General features: G+C 42.7%; 1 protein-coding gene across 1 annotated transcript in view; it reads right to left on the bottom strand.

Annotated features, from left to right (window-relative positions):
• The window catches only part of LOC131555575 (ATP-binding cassette sub-family B member 10, mitochondrial-like), a 52,226-nt gene that overhangs the window by 9,322 nt on the left and 23,476 nt on the right, over window positions 1-19,428 (bottom strand). The window contains exons 6-10 of the mRNA XM_058801677.1: window positions 6,667-6,867; window positions 6,118-6,320; window positions 4,350-4,484; window positions 2,815-2,961; window positions 1,932-2,067 (exon numbers count right to left, since the gene is read on the bottom strand). Of these exons, the coding sequence (XP_058657660.1) occupies window positions 1,932-2,067; window positions 2,815-2,961; window positions 4,350-4,484; window positions 6,118-6,320; window positions 6,667-6,867 (822 nt within the window). The remainder of the gene's footprint in view (window positions 1-1,931; window positions 2,068-2,814; window positions 2,962-4,349; window positions 4,485-6,117; window positions 6,321-6,666; window positions 6,868-19,428) is intronic.

Below are 19,428 nucleotides of genomic sequence, written 5' to 3'. Positions count from 1 at the left end.
CAGCAGAGAGGGGGCACAAAACCCAGGGCTGAAGTGATGCTTGAGAAGGTGTGTGGAGAGTGGACAATGGAAAGAAATGTATCTCCCATGCCAGAATACTTCAAACAGTACTGGAGAAAGCAAAAGCTAAGAACAAAGCCTGCACAAAGTTCTGGGTCCCAGTTCTTAGCAGATGTGTGAATTATCTTGAAAGTGGCTTGGTTGAAGGGCTTTCCAGCTGACATAAACACAGAAACAAAAACAGAACTAAAAATGGAGTAGTACATAGATATAAGATGTCCAATTTCTTAAATTTTTGTGTGCCTTTCAAAAGAAAGACACTGATTTCATGACCTTTGAATTCCTGGAAAGTGCTTAAGAATTATTTCAGGAGGGCAGAAAAATGAAGGTGCAAATAAAAATATGTAAATCTAAATATATATATAATGGATTTACTGGTTTACTTTTGCAGAGCAAGAAGCTCAGCTTAAGGTCACAAGTCTGTAAGTGTAGGCAGGATGTTTCATCATGCTGCTGCTGAGGACTATCTGAAAGTTTGCAACACTAGAGCCATGGTGAGAAGCTGTCTGCTTGGAAAAAAGAGACACAGAATCACATCCTAGAGCAGGGCATGGCGGGGGAAGGCATAAGCTTCACAGAGCAACTTTGAACTCAAACACTGAAGTTTGCAAATCCACAACCACTCATAAACGAAACATTATATAATATGGACAGCAAACACAAATTAGAAAACATTTTTATTTTTCATAACCCATGTTCTGTGTTTGGAAGAAAACACAGCAAACTTACAACAAAGAAGGGCAAAGTCACAGATTATGCAGTGAACTTCACAGCTGTTGCATCGACTCCTATATGCATTGATGACATATACAGAGCAGACTTAGCCCTTGGAAGATTTATATGCCTTATAGGCATCTAGGAAGGCAGGCCTCTTGTGGCAAGGCACCTCTGCTTCAGAGTCCCCATGAGAATGAGATCTGTAGTTCTGTGCAGAACTACATTCTACAATAATCTGACCTAGAATTTAAAAGTATGTTTTTATAGCAAATGAAAGTTAATTCAATGATATTTTTAGCAGTGCTTCTAGTCTTTGTTTATTTAATATTAGCTTGCCCTGTGTTTTCAAAGTGTCAGGTATCTCTCCATTGACCAAACTTCAATGATTTAAGCAGAGAAGAAAGGGGGCTGGTAGTTGGAATGGGTGCCACTGGAATTTGATATACAAGGAAGCAGGTTTGTTAAATTTTGCCCTCAAACACATCTTTGTGCTCCTTGTGATATCAGGCCTAGTCTTAAAAAAGAAAAAGCTGCATTGCCATCCTAGTCTATCAGAATGAACAGGCTCATTTTAAAGAAGAATGCTTCCAGTAAATTGTAGAGCTTCTGAGCAACTTATCATCATTTTTGCCTGTATGCAGCCATGAAGACAGCTCTGACAAAAAGATGAACAGCTTGTTGCTGGGCCAGTAGATTACAGAGTGTGGGCTTCCAGGAGGAGTCAGTGAGTAAGGAAAACCAGAAGGTTAGCACTGAGTGCAGTATTCTGCTGGCACTTTTTTTACTCTTCCAGTTGAGGACACTCTATATTGAATTACAGCTAAATGTTACATGCCTTTCTAAACAGAGTATGCTTAACATAGACCCAAATATTTTATTGCTTTACACAATACAGCAAGTATCTTAATTTAGACTTTAAGAAAATTAAAGTAATATATACTGTCACATGCACACACTGAAAAAAAAAACAACCTTTCTTTTGGGGAAAAAGAAGGCTTATATTAAGTTACAGATTATTACTTTCATTAACTCTTCAGAAAAAAATCATTTCTTGAGAAGTTCCTTTGGAAGACTTTTTAAGAGCTACTTCCCTCCTACCGCTATAATGACTATAATGCCTTTACATGAAGAAAATCTAATTTCCCATTCCATACCTCCAATGCTTATGCCAACCCAGAAAGCATACATTAGGAAAGAGGAGAGTTCACCAACTGTCATGTAGGCACTGCCCATTAGTAATCCTCCTTTGTATAACACTGAGAGGACAATCAAGTTTCCAGAAAGGCCAGTCTAAGGAAAAAGGAAAAGGCAGATTTTGTCACATACATTACATTTCATCCTCTAAAATGCTGTTTCAGAACTTTCCTTGTAATGAAAAGAACTCTCACACTATAGGTATCTAGACTTTTGGAAGACTGAGGTAAATTCAACAATTCTAATGTAAAGCAGCCAACAGCCAGACAGACATCCATGGCACTGTGCTATCCAACAAGTGTTCAAAAAGCAAGCAGCTCTTTTTTGGCTTTTTTTTCCCCCATGGTGGAAAGGAACACTAAACATTATTCTCAACCATCATTACCAAGGAAGAATTGATAGTCTGCAGTTATGTTCCAGTTTTAGAATTCAATTACACAAACAGTTATGGAAAAATCCAAGCCTTCCTCCCCTACCTGTGCACTCCCCACCTTCCTATGATTGATCTCCTCTCACTGGGGAACCAAACCTCTAAATGCTAAGGGTAGGGGAAGGTCTCCACTGGTTTCATTCCTTGAATAGAAGGTGTGGCCTCAGATAAGTAGTCCCCTGCTATGGGGTGTGGTGCAGAAATTGAGGCTTATAGTGACTTTATCATACTGTTTTATCTTGAGATGCAGTTTCGCAGCAATTTAGGCTTATTTAAGTCCAGTCTTCCCACAGTTTTATATGTCCAATTTATTCTCAATCATTTACTTGCAGATTTTTAAATATCATAGGAAGTTTTAAAATAATTGACACTTTGCATAACATGGTTGGTGTACTTTCATTAAATATACTTACAGCTCCAAAGAAGCCTGCCCGAGCTAGAGCCTCTTTTCTAGCCAGCTGTAGCACATAATCAACTTTATTTGTATACTTCTCCATTTCAGCCATTTCTTGCCCAAAAGCTCGAACTGTTCTGATGTTTCCAATACGCTCTTCAGCTAACTGCATTGAAGCAAAGCACAAAACAGATCCACAGAGACACACAATTTGAAATGCTCACATTACAGATCATCTGAAAGTTAAACCAATATCACTTCACTAATCTACATATCTTTGGATAGCACTGGAAAATTTCTCATGCCTTCCTCTCCCCACCCCAAACCCCATTTTTTAAATTCTATTAAGTTAAAAACAAACTGCGTGCCTAGGCAGTTTTAAAAACAATCCTCAAGATTGTCTTAAGTGCTAGCAGAGACAGAAAAATATAAAAGTAGGGTTAAAAAATTTGGTGTGAACAACACCCATAGGGAAGTTACTATTCACAATATGTAATAACAATGTGGGAAGGGAAAAAATAAAGAGTATCTGTTCCATACTAAGTCATGCAAAAAAGCCTGCAGTTATTTCCTAAAACAATTCCACTCATTTGATCAAAGCAATGCTGGGAATTAATTTAGCCCAACTAGGAATGTCTCATTTCAACTTAGTATTTTAACTTCTAAACAGCAAAGTATTAATTCTAAAATACCTCAATTGTATCCACTTACACTAAGTTGTTAATGGACATTGTGATGGTCTTAGAAAAAACAAGTTCCCCTTTTGTAAGTAAAAGTATAATACAAAAAATAATGTTCCTTCTTTCATCTCCCATTCAACCTGAAAATTTGAATGGAATACAACAATTGCTTGTTCATTTGAAGTCCCACACCTGGTTTACAAAAGCACAAGCTTCCCACCAACACAGTCTGAAGAAGACAAACGGAAGAGGGCTAATGTTCCTTTTAAGCAGTTCTACAAAGGACATCCCAAGTTTATAACAGCTGGCAACTGTGACTATTTTAACTACAGCTTTCCTAATTATATTTCCATGCTTTATAATAATGTTTCCCCATGCTAAGCCTTTGAGGAAAATGTTTAAGAAACAGGCCCCATAAACATTTAAGAGCTGACAGTAAGATCAAGCATCAGGGATGCACTTCAGAGATGGAATTGCTAGCAAAGGAAGCATTCATCTAGTATGCTCCAGATAGCTTCAAGCTCAAAACCATAATCCAAGTGGTTTCCAAATCCAGGTACCAACTTCCACAGGACTTCATAGGCTGATTTGTTTTTTTTCTTCTCTCACAAAGCTAAAGCCTAAGCTCCTTGTAATTTCTTACGTTTCCAAATTCTCAAGGCCTAGTATCTCTGTGTTATATTGTTATGGACAAAGGAAGCATGGTTGTTTTTGAGATCTGTGAATAAGTGTTACTGACATTTACCTGTCATACTACTCAGGTGCTGAACCACGGTGTCAGAACTAACAGTACAACTGTCTTCAGAAGATCTGTAACTTTTGAGATACTAACTTCAATACATTAGAGCAACTTTAAGTTAACTGGAAAGGTTACCTGTGTTGCTTCTGCAAGAGAATCTTGAGTAACTTTAGTAAGCTTTCGCAAGTATCTGCCATAAATCACAGCCAGGACAGCCAAGGGTGGCACAACGCTCAGAACAAATGCAGCAAGGCTAGGGGAAACAAAAAACTAGAAGAAAAAGGTATTGTCAGAGTTTAGCATTCAGACTAAAAATAATCCCTGGAGTACTGAAGTGCAATTTCGCTTGCTACATTTCTAAAACTAGTAGGGATTTAGTGCTGCCATGCTTTCATTTATCATGTTTTAATTTTTTTCCAGGCAAAATATCCATTCTTTCACAGCATTTGGGAAGTTAGAACAAAGGACTATAGACAAAGCCATCTGGATTTAATTTCTAGCTTTCTCACTGGTTCTCTGTGTGGTCTTAGTCAAGCACCTTAACCTGCCACTAAACAGGCCTACCAGGAAATCTCTTGGGGCTGCTGAAAGACATAAGCTATTACACAGTTTCTAAAGTGCTTTCACAACTATTACATAGATGGTGTAATACAGAAGCTCTGAGTAGAGAAATACCATACAGTACTTCTGGGTAACTGAGGAACAAACAGATGGAGTCACCATTACTCCTAGCACCCACGAACGGGTGGAACAGGGTATTTAATTTATTGCTGCAAAACTTATCACTTGTAATGACCATTGCTTCTAATGAACCTAAAGAGGTTCTCTTCATAAGATTTACTGACTTTAGATGTAATGTGTTTTAATTTCAGCTTGCTTTCTCTATTGAAAACAAAAATCTCCAGAAAGATTCAAAATCAACACAATTGATAGGCTTTATAATTATTTAATTATAATATCTTCTTCCTTTCCTTGGCAAACTTATATAGTACTCCTCTTACAACTGTGTCATGGCAGTATTTTGGAGCAGGATGCATTATATAAAGTTATCTCATTTTATCTATGGTAAGATAAAGCCTTGGAGTCCCTTTGTAAGACAGCAAAGAAAGCCATTCTTATCAGCAATTCTTATCAGTGACTAAATATTAAAGCTTTAAAGTTTCATAGTGGAAACTCTCAACAGTTTCTCATGACAATATGGATGCTTATTTTTATGAGGAGACTATTTGCTGTCTGTTTTTAACTCCACGCAGACAGCAGAAATTACCACACCAATGCATAAGCATAAAAAAATTAAGGCCACCAAAAAAAAAACCCTTAAGAGAAGTCAGATGTTCATGTAATCCAACTGACCACCAAGGAATATTGACTGATGCCCTGCCCTTGTTAATGGAAGCTTCCATCAACAAGGCTCCTACATAAACATATTCTTTACTGACAGACTAAAGCAGAAAGACTGATACTTGTAAAAATTCTTGGCATTATTTAGATATGCAGTGCTGCCTTTGCTTAACTAGAATCAACCAACTTAAATGATTTCCTATCAGGCCCATTACACCATATTTTACCTTCAACCATGGGAATGTTATCACTGATTTTAGTATCTTCAGTAAGAATGGAATTCAGCAATTTGCCTACTACATTTCGCTTGATAACTTTAGGTAGGAACAGTAGCTAATATCAATCCATCATCCTCCAAATTTTGCTTGTGAGTAAACATCAAGTGGCTGGCTACAGGCACATCACCTACTGCAATAATCTCTGCATCTGTTGTAAATAACCAGTGAAATACACTCAAACCCAAGAGCACACAATTGTTACAGGTCTGACTCACACTCACCTAATAGAACTGAAACAAATGCGAAACTACAAGTAGTGTCAAGCAAGTAAGAGACCACCATACCATCATTCCAACCCCCACAGATGCTTGTGCTCCTGCCCTGAGCCCATCGGAAAGGTTTTCAGTCACTGAGCGGCCCAAAAGGGCTGTATCTGAAGATAAGCGGTTTATCAGCTCTCCTGTTCTGGTCTTGTCAAAGAAAGCTGTTTCTTGCTTCACAATAGAGGAGAACATGGTTGCTCTCAAACGTTTCACAATTCTTTGTCCTGTCAAAAGCATAAGTCAGTCAAGCATGACACAAGAGACTTTACATAGACACCAACAATATAAAAATCACAGGACTGCACAGCACTGAACAAGGCACATTACAGGGAATAGAGTCTGGTAAGATGTGTTAGATGAGATCTTTAAGATCTCACCTAACAGCAAATAAAAATGAGCATTCCAGCATACTTATCTTTGCACTATTAGTTTACCTTTGCTCTGGTTAAAAAAAGGCACTGATTCCAAAATCATCTCTTGGCCATGGCCAAAAATTTGTTTAAGATCATTAGATACCCTGACTGCAAGAAACAAGATGACTCTCAGTACCACTTTTGCTTCTGTTTTTACCTGCAGTCTGCATGAGGTAGACACGTGTAGCATTAGCAGCAGCACCACATAAAAAGATTCCACTCAGCAAGGCACACAGGCTGGTCAGGCTGTCTGTGAAATCCTCACTGGGATTTGTATAAATAATGTCGATAACTTTCCCCATAAAGAAAGGAGCTGACATGGTAATGACACTGGAAACTGCCAGAAAGCCAACAGCAGCTGCAAATCAACAAGAAAAAGGAAAGTTATTCTGAACTTACAAGATTGTTAATAGTACAAATGAAATGATTTTTCACTTGAAATTTCTATTAAGCTTGCAAGTGCCAATTGAAATAATCAGCAGTCTTTGACACCCAGTGAAAGGGGTATTTTAAACCACTGTATAAATTAATTTAGGCAAGGCGTATTTTAAGACTCTGAAAAGCCTCTGCATACAATCACAGTCCTGGAATCACTTCTCTTGTCTAATCTTCAACAGAACCATCCAAAAAGGTTAACTTTTCACAGGTGTAACCCTTACAGAACATTGACAGTTACCTAATTCTTACAATCCTTCAACTCCTGTTTGGTTTGGGTTTTATTATTCATGCTTGTCACTGTATGGAAGCTTCCAGTTGTCTGTTTTTGAGGTAACAATGGTCTGAAGTAAAGATCTGATCTGAGAACTATGCAATTTTATTGGGGAAAAAAACCCAAACAAAGCAGAAACCAACATATCCCCCAAATTTGATTTCCTCCTAACTGATAAACTTGAGGATTTATTTTAATTTTAAATTTTATAAACATTTATTTAGTTTTACTCTTTACTATTGGTCTAAAAGGAAAATAGCATAAGTCTTGATTAGAAGTACATTTGCTGATGAGCAGAGTTCTTGAATCCCAGGTTCAGGATCAGCCATGGAACAGACTATATAGCTTTTTGAAGGTGTATCACAAAGTATGAAAATTACACTGGACCACAACTTAGCCTGTTGAACTTAAATCTGCAAAGAAATTTCTTGAGCCAAGAACAAAGTTTAATTTTAAAAAGTCAAGCCAAGCTTGGAAGACTAAGAGCTAGAAAAAACCACATCTTAATTGAAAACTGAACAAACTTGATATGAAAACCACAACAAACAATGACATTTATATAGCCTCATTTTCCAAGAACTGCCCACTTACAGCAACCATTCATAGGATTGCTGCAAAACTACTAGCAAATAATGTCTCTGAAGACAAAAAATATACTGTGCTGAAAAAGTCCTGAAGTTTAGATCCATTCTACTGAGCTTCTTGTATCCCTTCTGTGATGAAGACAGCAGCCAGCCTCCCTGTTGCACACTGCTGTAAGCAGTATTTCTAACACCTGACACAAATGGTTTGATGCCTCTTACCACCTTCACACACATGGAAAGCTTTGTTTCAGTTTGTGCTTGAGCAGTAAATAGAGCTGTGTATTTATAAGGAAGAATTCAGTGTACAAAAAATGCATAGCTGCAGCCTGTCCCTCTTAGCCAAGATTTATTTGCAATCTTTCCCTTGTGTTACAGTCCAGCCAGCAAGTGTGTGAAAGATACAGGATTTGGATCTTTAATTTGAAGCTATAGAAACTATAAGAAACCAGAGGAGAAAGTGAAAAACTTTCTGGTGCAAAATTATTGATCTATGCCATAGGCACATCTCATAAGGGTATTACTTATTAGCTAAAAATGAATGACCTTATTAACAGCCTGGCAGCACTGGTGATGCAAGCTGTGAAGCCAGCAGGGAAAAATCCAATAAAACCCAGGTTATTTCCTATCAGGAAAAGCTGGTTGGTCTCCAAGGCAGCTGGAGATGGACAAAAGCATTGATTATAAGCACAGTACTGCACACCAGCTCAGTCTCCATGAGTCCAGACAATTTCTCAGTTATGGATGGAACAGTACATATGAACTGCAGATATAAATATTCACAGAAGGAAGACGACTGTATAGCTAAACCCCTCATATGTTTCTGTCTAGTGGCTTGAATTTATCTTCAGTTCTTCTTCATTCAAACTAGCAGAGGTTTCACTGTAATTACTTCTAACAGCCTTAACTGTTGAATGAAAAGCAAATACTACTATCTAAACCAAACTGAAAACTATTGAACTAAGCAACATACATGTCTTTATTAATTTAATCACAAATCACATGTACAATAGGGTTCCCTAACTGAAACTCTCACATTGATTATGCCAGCAGACCAAGTAGAAAATAGCACTGTTGCCAAGTGGCTGCTCTTTTTTGTTTCTTTTGAAATGTTGACTAGTTGAAAAAATAGGAACCAGCGCACATTCATTGCATGGCCTCCTTCAAAGGAGCTGTCATGGTGATAACTGGCTGAAGGGAGGAGTTCAATGTGTTCAACAACCAGATATGAAGACAAGCCAGTGACACTGAAGGTTGTTGCTGATAGAAAAAAAGGCCAGAGTAAACTCTATAGTGTTAGTTTCACATGGCTTATTCTGTCACCCAGAAAATGACATCAAAGAAAGACCCACAACACACCCTTTTATTTTTTAAAGTAATTTTTGGTAGGCTCTGACATGACAGTAAACAAAATGTGAGGCAGATCAGTGGAACTTATAAAACCAGGACTTCAAAGTGGCAACAGGAGCAATGACAAAGAAAGCTGGCTGCAGCAGCAGCTGAGCAACCCCTCTTGGAAACATTAAGCAAACATTTTGCTTGTCTACTTGCACAGAAATCCAGATTGCTACACAAAGTGATGCCTTTATCACTATTAAGATGAACATACTCTCTGTTAAGGCCACCATGACTTGCTTCTTGAAAGCAAACCTGCAACTTCCTAAGAGGATGAGGTTGTCAACTGATAAACCACGATATTTATAAGCAATAACTAGGCAGAGCTATCAGAAACCTCTCTTCAGAACATAGACTGACTCCAAAGAATCATAAATTAATTTTATACACACAAAAACAACACCAAGACAGTGAATGTTTCTAATTTTGCTGGTTTTTACCAGAGCACCCTTCTCACCCACTAGAGTATCTGGAAGTGTATGAAGAGAAAATACTTGCAAGCCTGTTTGGTGAGGGGCTGTTTTGAAGACAAATACATAAGGATTTTACCAAAGATGAATTAAGATCATCCAAGCCATTCAGGAATGAAAGACAGAACAATGAGGTATTGATGAGATCTGGCAGGGCATAGTAACCCAGCAACAGATCACAGGAGTTAGATTTTACTATTCCACAAGCTATGAGTATTACTTCCTGAAATCTTTTAGCTACTGTCCTGGTTTCATTTAAATATGGAGGGCTGGTGGGTCAGAAACAAGCTTTGGATTTGTGAGGAATATCTTTCTACCAGTAACAATGAATGTCTATCCTTTATCAGTTATCTGTGCAGTTTTACTTAATAGGTGGGGAATTTTAAAGCTGAACACTGACTGGCCTTCCACAAGGGCATTTGGAGTGCTGAATAAAACCTACCACATTATAATGTGCATTCAGGATGATTTGGCTCTTCAATTGCCGTTTTACAGGAGAAAGATGCACTGGTAAATTTTATATTTCTTGGTCAAATAAAGTTCATTTCCTTTTGGTGGATCCTGAACCACAATATTTTTGGGTATCAACCCTGCAAAGAGTCAGCTCTGCAAATACTTACTACAAGATGAAAATCTTCTTCCAGAGTACATTATGAGCACTTAATGATGTTATGTATAGCTCTAGGTTAGGTGTGAGTGGTGTGGTTTTCTTTCTGTTAAAGTAAATTCACACATGACATCTGCACTGCATCTATTATTATGCAAGAAGTTTTTAGAACCATGCTCCTTACATTGTTAAGAACAACGGTGTTACTGTGCTCAGAAAAAAAAATACAGTTCGCAAAATGCTAGAAAGTAACAGAATAACTCTAGGTTTAGAGGAGAGAGTATGGCTTCTTTTTTTTTATCGTGCATTTAACTTGTTCACATTTAGCCTGTATAGAAGACAGTCTTTATGTCAGACAAACCTAGCTATTAGTCCTTCTATATCCACAGTTCACACAAATAATGCAGCAACAACATTCCCAAGGAAATTAAGGTCTAAGCACCAAACTGATCATAGTGATAAGCAGCTACTGTTTCTGCAGTATCTTACTTAAGTAGCTTCACTAACAGTTCACCCCCAGTATAAAATAAACAACCAATTACACAGAAAAACAAACTTTCTGTGATAAAGCTGCAAGGCTGCTTGGACCTTTTGTGAATTTCATACCAAACATTGACAAAATCAGAAGAAAAACTAGGGAGAGAAGCAACAAAAAGCACCTAGCCTATATTTTATTGGTGGACTGCACATGAGAAAACACTCAGCAAGTTACCTCTACATATATATACATATAGGAATCACGATTTTAAAACCACAAGAATTGCCTTCCAACAAAATCAAAGTGCATCACCTGGTGTAATTTTAAAGTAAAATAAAATCCGATTATGAATAAAACTGTGCTCTCCTAACTCAATTGAAATTTTAATCTGTAGGAAAGCAGCTATTACAAACTTGCCAAAAATTACCAAATAAAATATCTGAGATAATAATGCCTTCCTTAGAGGCATTTCTTGGATACCTCTAAAGAAGACCTGTGTACAAAACAAGACTTCTTACTCAGTGCATATAAAGTTTGATAGAGAGAAGGCGCACACTTTGCTATGGGATTAAAAATCTCAGAGTTCCTTGTGCTTACTTTACAATTCAATACAACTATTGTTTCCTTCGAGTGTGGTTTGGATAAAGTGCAACAGACAGATTCTCACGGGGAGAAACAAGGAGGCAGGAAGATATAAAAGGGATCATTTTGAAAAAGCATTTTTGTGGTCTCACACACACACAGCAGGATTTAATAATTCCAACAATGGCCCTGTCCTCTTCCCCAGGAACTGAATTTAACTGAAGATGCAGGTTTACCTTACCTGACTACACCAGATCGGCCAAGGAATTCCTACAACTACTTCTCTCCTTTGTTAAACCTGGGAGGTATTACGGGATTTACAAACTCCTAATCACTACACAAAACTGTGGTCACTAACAGAGTGAATTCCCACCATAGTATTTGGGCTTTTTTTTTTACCACTTTAATTGCAAACAACAAAATTTAACACACATGTCCCATTTAAAATACATTCATAGCTCTACCCCACTATAGAAGTAACTGGACACGGAACATATTATGCTGATACTTTTTTTTTTTGACATTATGACATTTGATACATTAATTTTCATTCCTAGGAGCTTCCAGAGGGTCAGAAGCTCCTGCTGCAAGAGGTGCTGTGTGCCAGTGCATGGGAAGTCTGGGCCAGAGCACACCGCTTCTTCCTGAGCCATTGGACAGTGAAGAGGTCCTGCACAGAGCAAGATGGGACCTTCTCCTCTGCTGCCAATCACAAGGGGAGCAGGTCACCTTCACCTCTGGACCTGCACCTCATCAGCTGACACCACTTCCCCAGCGCACCAAGACAGGTGAAGATAGGCTTGCTCAACTTCCTCATAAATCCTCCTCGGCTCCCAGTCTCTTCCACTGTCCTCACGGCATCACCTCACCTTCTGAGACTGTGAATTTCAACTCACAGCCGCAAGGAGCAGGCAGAGCATCCTGACTCCTGCCATGCGGGGTGCCAGCAAAGGCACACAGCCCTCCACACTGGTACTGCTACAGCCCTAGGTTACCAGCTGCCTCTTCTATACAATACAGAAAACCTGGAAGAACTCGGCCTTCCTGCAGCACTGAACAGCACCTGAAGAGATCTCAACACCTCTGAAGAGATCTCACAGCATTTGCTTAACGGCTATATAGTGAAACCGTTAATCTTCCTTTTTTTGAATGGAGCAAACCTAGACATACTAGGTTTTTGAGGACTAGCTTCTCTGTACAAAGCTGCAACAGGAACAAAATGCAACTATTTTAACATATTTTAGATACAATGGGTACCTGCAATTGCCCTACAAACACCTATAATGCACTTTACCCATATTTGTTATCCCTGCACTCTATAATGACCAAAAGCATTTTCCCTGTTAGCTTTTCCATCTCCCCACCTAATTACAACTTAACTAAAAATTTTCCCTTAAGCAGGGTGTCAGTAAAGAAGAATGCTACATAAATTCACTCCTCTCCCAGAATGAAGACCAACCAAACACTGAAAAGCAGTCATTATATTTCCATATTTTTTCCATTATCATGACTTGATATGATCAACTTGTTGTGTTAGGGTTTTTTTAAACTTTAATTCAAGCCATTTTGTTTTTAGCATGTTTTTAGCAACTGTGATAGGTGATTACTTAGATAAAACCATCAGCAGACTGCACAGACTAAGGATACTTTTCTCTATTTCAAAACATAATTACAAACAAGCATACCGTAACCCTGCCTGTGATAAACAAGCTGGCAGCGAGTGCCCAGGAAAGTGAACTAAATTAAATTTTCAGTTCTACAGAAGCCTAGGGTCCTAAAAGCCAGCCTTAAAATAACTGATTTGTTTACTTGATTAAATTTAAATGGGAAAACCACAGGCTTTTAAAACTTCATTGTAAAACCAGCAGGTAGCCCAAAATCTATAAACATTCATTTGGATCCAAATTATGTTGGCTACATAGTACCAACATGTAATGAAACTCCGTAAATATCCAGTGTGAATAAAATTTTGTGCAAAGTATTTTTCATTCCACAAACCACCTCTTTATATGTCTAACTACCTCACCTCTCAAACACCATTTACTCAGTCCATAGGAACTACCTATGTTTTTACAGAGGACTACAGGCCTCTCACTCATGAGATAGTGCACATACTGTCTGCCAACAGAGATACCTTAAAAAACCCAAAACATATAATAATTTGACATTGTTTTCTTACCAACAGCTATTATCATTTTAACCCATGAGAAGAAATGTCAGGAAAAGTTCATTTATACTATGCTGAAAATATCGGTGTTAAGGGTGCAATTTATACAGCCACAGTGTTTTGGTTTCACCGCACAGGCACTAGATATCTTACTAAAACATCAAAACACCTTACAAAAGTTTTAAGTAAAAATTTCTTGAGGGAAAGAATTCCAATTTATTTTTAAAAATTAAACTCATCAGGTTCCCCTTTTTACTTAATTTCATGTAGTCTTGTGCTCAATTTTATCTCAGGGAGATTGTGAGGCCAGCGCTGAACATGCACAGAGGCATTAAACAAACGGAACCGAGTTCTTTTAACTTCCAAAACTTTTGCCTTCCCTTCAAAAACGAACAGATTAAGAGATGGCAAAGTGAGAAGAGGGGACAGAATGTATGTTTTTAGCTTTTCACGTGTATTGAAGGCTCGCTCCAGGACTCCGCGCTGTGCTGGGATGCTGCCAGCAGGGCCGGTTCTCCAGGGAAGCACGACCTTCTCCTTCGCCCCGGCGGCGTCCGCTCCGGGGGCGCACCCCGGCCGCGCAGCCCGGCCCCGGCAGCCCCTCCGGGCGGGGCGCCCGCCGCCCCCTCCCGCTCGGGCAAAGCCCCGGGGCGGCCCCGGTACCTGTCAGTCTCCGGCGCTCGGGGTGAGCCAGGGCCAGCAGCCTGCGAGCCTCGAAGCGCGGCGGAGCACCCGCAGCCTCCCGCGGCGGCTCCGTGCCCGCCGCGCTGCTCAGGGAACGCGGGGCGCCGCCCGCCGCCGCCGCCGCGGCGGGGAGGAGGCGGCGGCAGTAGGACGGGGATCTCGGCGGCAGCGGCGGCAGCAGCAGCAGCGGCGGCGCGGGGTGCGCTCCGCACCTGCCGGGCGGGAGCGGCGGGGCGCGGAGCCCGGCGGCCGCCCGAGCCCAGGGGGGCGGCGCCGCCCGGCGCAGCAGCGGCAGCAGCCAGGGCAGGCGCGGCGCGTAGCCCGCCATGCGGCCGGCGCGGCACCCGAGCTGCTGCTGCGGTCGCAGGTCCCCGCCGCGCGGGTCTGCGGCGGGAGGAGGAGGAGGAGGCGCCTCCGAGCCGCCGCCGCCGCCCATGGGCCGGCGGCAGGGAACCCGCGACCGCGCGGGACCGGCCCGGCCTGCGGCGCGCTGATAAGGCTGCGGCTGGCGGCCTCCTCCCGCCGCCCCGGCCAGCGCCCTCTGCCGCCGCCCGGCCCGGGAAGCGACGGGAGCGGGCCGGGGCCTGCCGAAATGGCGCCCGAGAAGACAGAGGGGACCTCGCTAATGCGTGCAAATATCTTAAAGGCAGGTGCCAAGAGGATGGTGCCAGACTTTTTTCAGTGGTGCCCTGTGAGACAGCGAGGAGCAGTGTCTGTAACTGAAAGCATAAGAAGTTCCATCTCAATGTGAGGAAGAACTGTACGTTGAAGGTGGCAGAGCACTGGAACAGGCTGACTGAGGAGGTCGTGAATTTTAGCTGTCTGGAGACATTCAAAACCCACCTGGATGTGTTCTTGTGTCACCTGCTCGAGGTGACTGCCTTGCCATGGGGTTGGACTTGAAAATCTCCAGCGGTCCCTTCCAACCCTAACAAGTCTATGATTGTTTGAGCCTGCCCTGCCCTGCCCAGTGATGGCAGAGACCCACCTGGAAGTGAAGGGGAGCTGAGGCAGTTGATGCCAGGAGAAGAAAGCAGGGACTTGGCCCCCTTCCTTGTTCCTTGTTCCCCCCTTCCAGGCCTGCATGGTCACAATGTCTCCAGCCATCTCAGGCTGGCCACTGAACCTTGCCGGCCTGTGTCCATGGGTTTGATCTTGGTCCAAACAAGGGAAACTGTGCATCCAGAGGAGAGCTGCCTTTTGGGGACACCATGTGCCTGATCCCATGCTCAGGCTGGTGTCTAAGGAATGGATATAAACTAGCCTTATGAGCCCATGCTTGGGCTAGAGCCCACAGTATTAGAATTAGTAAAGGGGTCAAATGGAAAGAGAGGAAATTTAGTATAGATATTAGGAAGAAATTGTTTACTGTGAGGGTAGTGAGATACTGCAACAGGTTACTCAGAGAAGTTCTGGATGCCCCATCCCTGGAAATGTTAAAGGCCAGTTGGGATGCAGCTCTGATCCAGTGGGAGGTGTCTCTGCCTGTTGCAGGGGGGGTGAGACTAGATGGTCTTTAAGGTCCCTTCCTACCCCTTTAACGTTACTATTTTTTTTTTAATATCACTGCTCAAGGTGCAAACAATTTACCAAACAATCTCCTGCCCCAAACCTGATTTAAGAAAAAGAAACCAAGTCATAACTTTCCTGAGGCCACACAGTACCTGCAGCCAGAGCAGGGAACTGACTGTCCTGTTTTCCCCACCAGAGTGCCCAGTATAGGGATACCTGTACTTTAAAATTTTGGGTCAAACTTACGTATAAATTAGTTAACATCATTTTGTGAGACTAGGTTTGCCACAGTGGTTTGAACAATCACGCTTTCAAGTCTACAAATGAGTAAAATTGTATTAAAAGATAACAGGAAAACATAAACAGGCTTTTACTACTGCAAATGATATAGCCAAGTTCCCAGTATTTAGGGAAATGAAGGGGTTAGCACGCCCAGCAACAGTGCTGAAGAATGAAGCCTCCTCCTGGGAAAAGCACCTTAGCAGTTTCCCGTGATATTTGAGTGAATTAGCATAGACCTCCCTTGATACTTGAGTGAATTCTCATAAACCGTCCTCGCGGGAGGCGTGCAGTGCAAGGGCAGTAGCTCCACAGCCTCACCCCTGTACCTGGGTTTCCTCCTTTCCCTCACCCAGCCTTCCTGCCCTCCATAATGCTGCTCTCAGGCCCTGCTAGGAGGGCATGGTGTATGTACTGTGTATTAAATCACAGAATGGGTCATGCTGAAAAGGACCATGGACGGTCATCTGGTCCAGTCTCCCTGCTCAAGTAGGATCATTCTAGAGCACCTGGCACAGGGTTGCGTCCAGATGATTCTTTAACATCTCCAGAGAGGGAGACCCCACAACCTGTCTGGACAATCTGTTCCCGTGTATCAGTATCTGCCCACTGCCTCACGCTTGGCACCACCGAGAAGAGCCTGGCTAAATCCTCTTCACACCACCTTTAGCTATTTACACACATGAATGCGGCCCCCTCTCAGTGGTGTTTTGAGCCGCAATCCCGTAGCCATTTCCCGGCGCTCGGGGGCCCTCACGGCCGCCCGGCCGGTGTTACCGCGGCGCGCCGGGCGCGGAGGCCGCCAGGGGGCAGGGCCCGGCCTGCGCGGGGCGCCTGTGGGCGCCGCTTCCCGCGCCGAGCTCCCGGGGGCCGGCCGAGCCGCCCTCCCTGTGAGGGGCGGTGGGGGTTGTGTGCAGCCTAGGCTGCGCTATCCCCATGCCCAGGTTTAGGGCGATTTGTTTTTTTTTTTTTTTTTAGTAATTCTCTCCCGTTGGAAAAGGCAGTGCAGCGCGTGGCCGCTTCCCGCGGGCCAGGAGAGGGCCCGGGCGGTGCCTTTTCGCGGGATTGTCCCGACCGAACTCGCGTTTCCCAAACAGAGGGGCGGAATCAATCGGTTTGACCTCTGCGATCATCAGGTCCAACCTACGACCAAACATCACCCTGTCAATTAGACCATGTGTCACATCCAGTCGTTCCTTAAACACCTCCAGGGACAGTGACTCCACCGCCTCCCTGAGCAGCCCATTCCAGTGTCTAATCACCCTTTCTGTGAAGAAATTCCTCCTAGTGTCCAACTTTAAACCTCCCGTGGCACAGCTGAAGACTGTGTCCTCTTGTCCTGTCGCTGACTTCCTGGGAGAAGAAGCCATCTCCCACCTGGCTATACCTTCCTTGCAGGTGGTTGTAGAGGGCAATAAGGTCACCCCTGAGCCTCCCGTAGGCTAAACAACCTAGTTTTGGAAAACTACTGGTGTAGTTTTAGGGCAACGCTACACAAGGCTGTTAAAGGGAGAAACACTCAGTGCATTTTAGTGAGAGGGTTGGTGAACTGACCCTTCTGTGGCCTGAGGAGCCTCACGCCACTGCAGGCTGTGTGCCATGATGTTCCCCAGCACTGCATCCCCCACACCTGCCGGGTGGCTGCCCTCATCTCGGGGGGCTGGGGATTAAATGGGGTCTGGGACACAGGAGAGAGCAAACTTCAAACCTGGGTGTGATGCCAAGGGCCAGGGCCTTGCCAGACCTGCCGCAGCACTGGCCCATATGGGGTGCTGGAAGGTGCAGAGGGGAAACCCAGTGAATGCAGGGGAGGATACAGGTGAAAGCACCACAAGATGGGCACACCCTTCTTGTTTGTGTCTTGCAGTGAAGCTTCAGGTGCTGTTAAACCTGTACTGTCCCCAGGTTATCTGACTGGGTGCACTAAAGCTGATGGGGTTAGATGTTGTAGATTAAACTGCAAACATTAAATTTCTATTTAGTTATTGCATGTTACTGAAATAGTTTTGTAGCCTCTGCATCTTCAGGGAGAGAAAAACAGGCACTTCGGGACAAAAGTTTTTGCATTGAGTGAAGCAAGCAATACAAAAGCAACAGAGCATTGAAATCCCATCATACATGTTGTTTCCAAGAGCCGTTTAAAGGAAAATGAAACATTTCCATTGTGAAATTAAACCTGAATGAAGCATGCAGTTCCCAGTGTACCTGAGCAGTGAGGTGTGCAAGGTGGGGCTCTGGCATCTCTGCATGTAAATGTCACTAAAATTGTGTGTGATCTCTCTGTGCAGTAAAACTATCCATGGAGACACAAACAGTCCTTCAGAAAGGCAGGTTCTCAGCATGTTTATCCTATGCTGGTTGCAGGATGAGGGCTGTCGGAAAACCCAGGACGTTTTCTCTTGAGAGACTTTGGGGAAGTGAAACTTATGGTTAAATAATTTTAAAAAGAAAAGAGAAAGCCAAGCACTTCCTACCTCCTGCACGTCAAGGAGATCTGCCTAGCAAAGGCACCAGAAAGTTTAGGTGCAGCACAGCTTTATAGTCCTGTTTGGTTTAGGCTTTATTTCTGAGTTAAAAAATAATATATAAACACACAATCACCTCCAAACTCACAGATGGTTCCACAGTCATCCTAAAAGGTCATGAAATATTTGCACTAGTGGAGTGGAGTTGCCAGGGGGGAAGAGAGTGCCTAAAATTCTGGCTATTCTTTTCCAGTCTGTTAACCGCATGCAGATTGCTCTGCTATTGCCTTAAGCAAAAATGGCAAAAAGCAGCAGCAGTCCTGCACATGTCTCCAGCTAAGCTAGTCACCAATTAAAAAAAAAAAAAAAAGCTGTGCAAACATGCCTTGTTTCAACTGCAGTAATGGGCTGAAGTTGTGACGTGTTACCCTAAAATACTCCAAAGTGACACGTGCACTCACGACTCCAGTCCCTGGGAGCGAGTGTTTAGGGCTTGGCAGATTCCTGCTGTTGAAGTACATGCAGGTCCGGAAGGATCTGTGCTAGTTCTAAAGGGCAGCTTGTCAGTACATGAGTTTTGTTGTGCTTTTCTGGATGCCAGACAAATGGCCATTCTCCACATGCAGTTGGCACTAGTTTGTCTGGAGTTGTCTTACAGCATGACCCCAGTTTATCACTGCAGCGGCACACAGCAGCTTCTGCCCTTATTTGCCCCGTCCCTCTCCATGAACTACAAAGCACCAGTGGCTGTTGCAAAGCCAGGCACAGGTAGTGTCACTGCTGTCCAGAGAACAAGGAACACCTTCTGGCAGGAGTGGTTTGTTATCTAGCAGCCTTTCTCCCCTTAGTGTCCACCTACCTCAGTTCCTACCAGGAACTTCCCAAGATTCATGTGCAATCCAGCCTTCGGATATTTCAGTGGGGTATTGCTGTATCTACGACTAGAGCTACGACACTCACTGCTGTTTAGGTAGCCCACTTGCCTAAGTG

This window comes from Ammospiza caudacuta, chromosome 3, assembly GCF_027887145.1.
Source record: "Ammospiza caudacuta isolate bAmmCau1 chromosome 3, bAmmCau1.pri, whole genome shotgun sequence".
Classification (NCBI taxonomy): Eukaryota; Metazoa; Chordata; class Aves; order Passeriformes; family Passerellidae; genus Ammospiza; species Ammospiza caudacuta.
The sequence above is the reverse complement of the archived record's forward strand: the minus strand, read 5'-3'. Positions and strand labels throughout refer to the sequence as shown.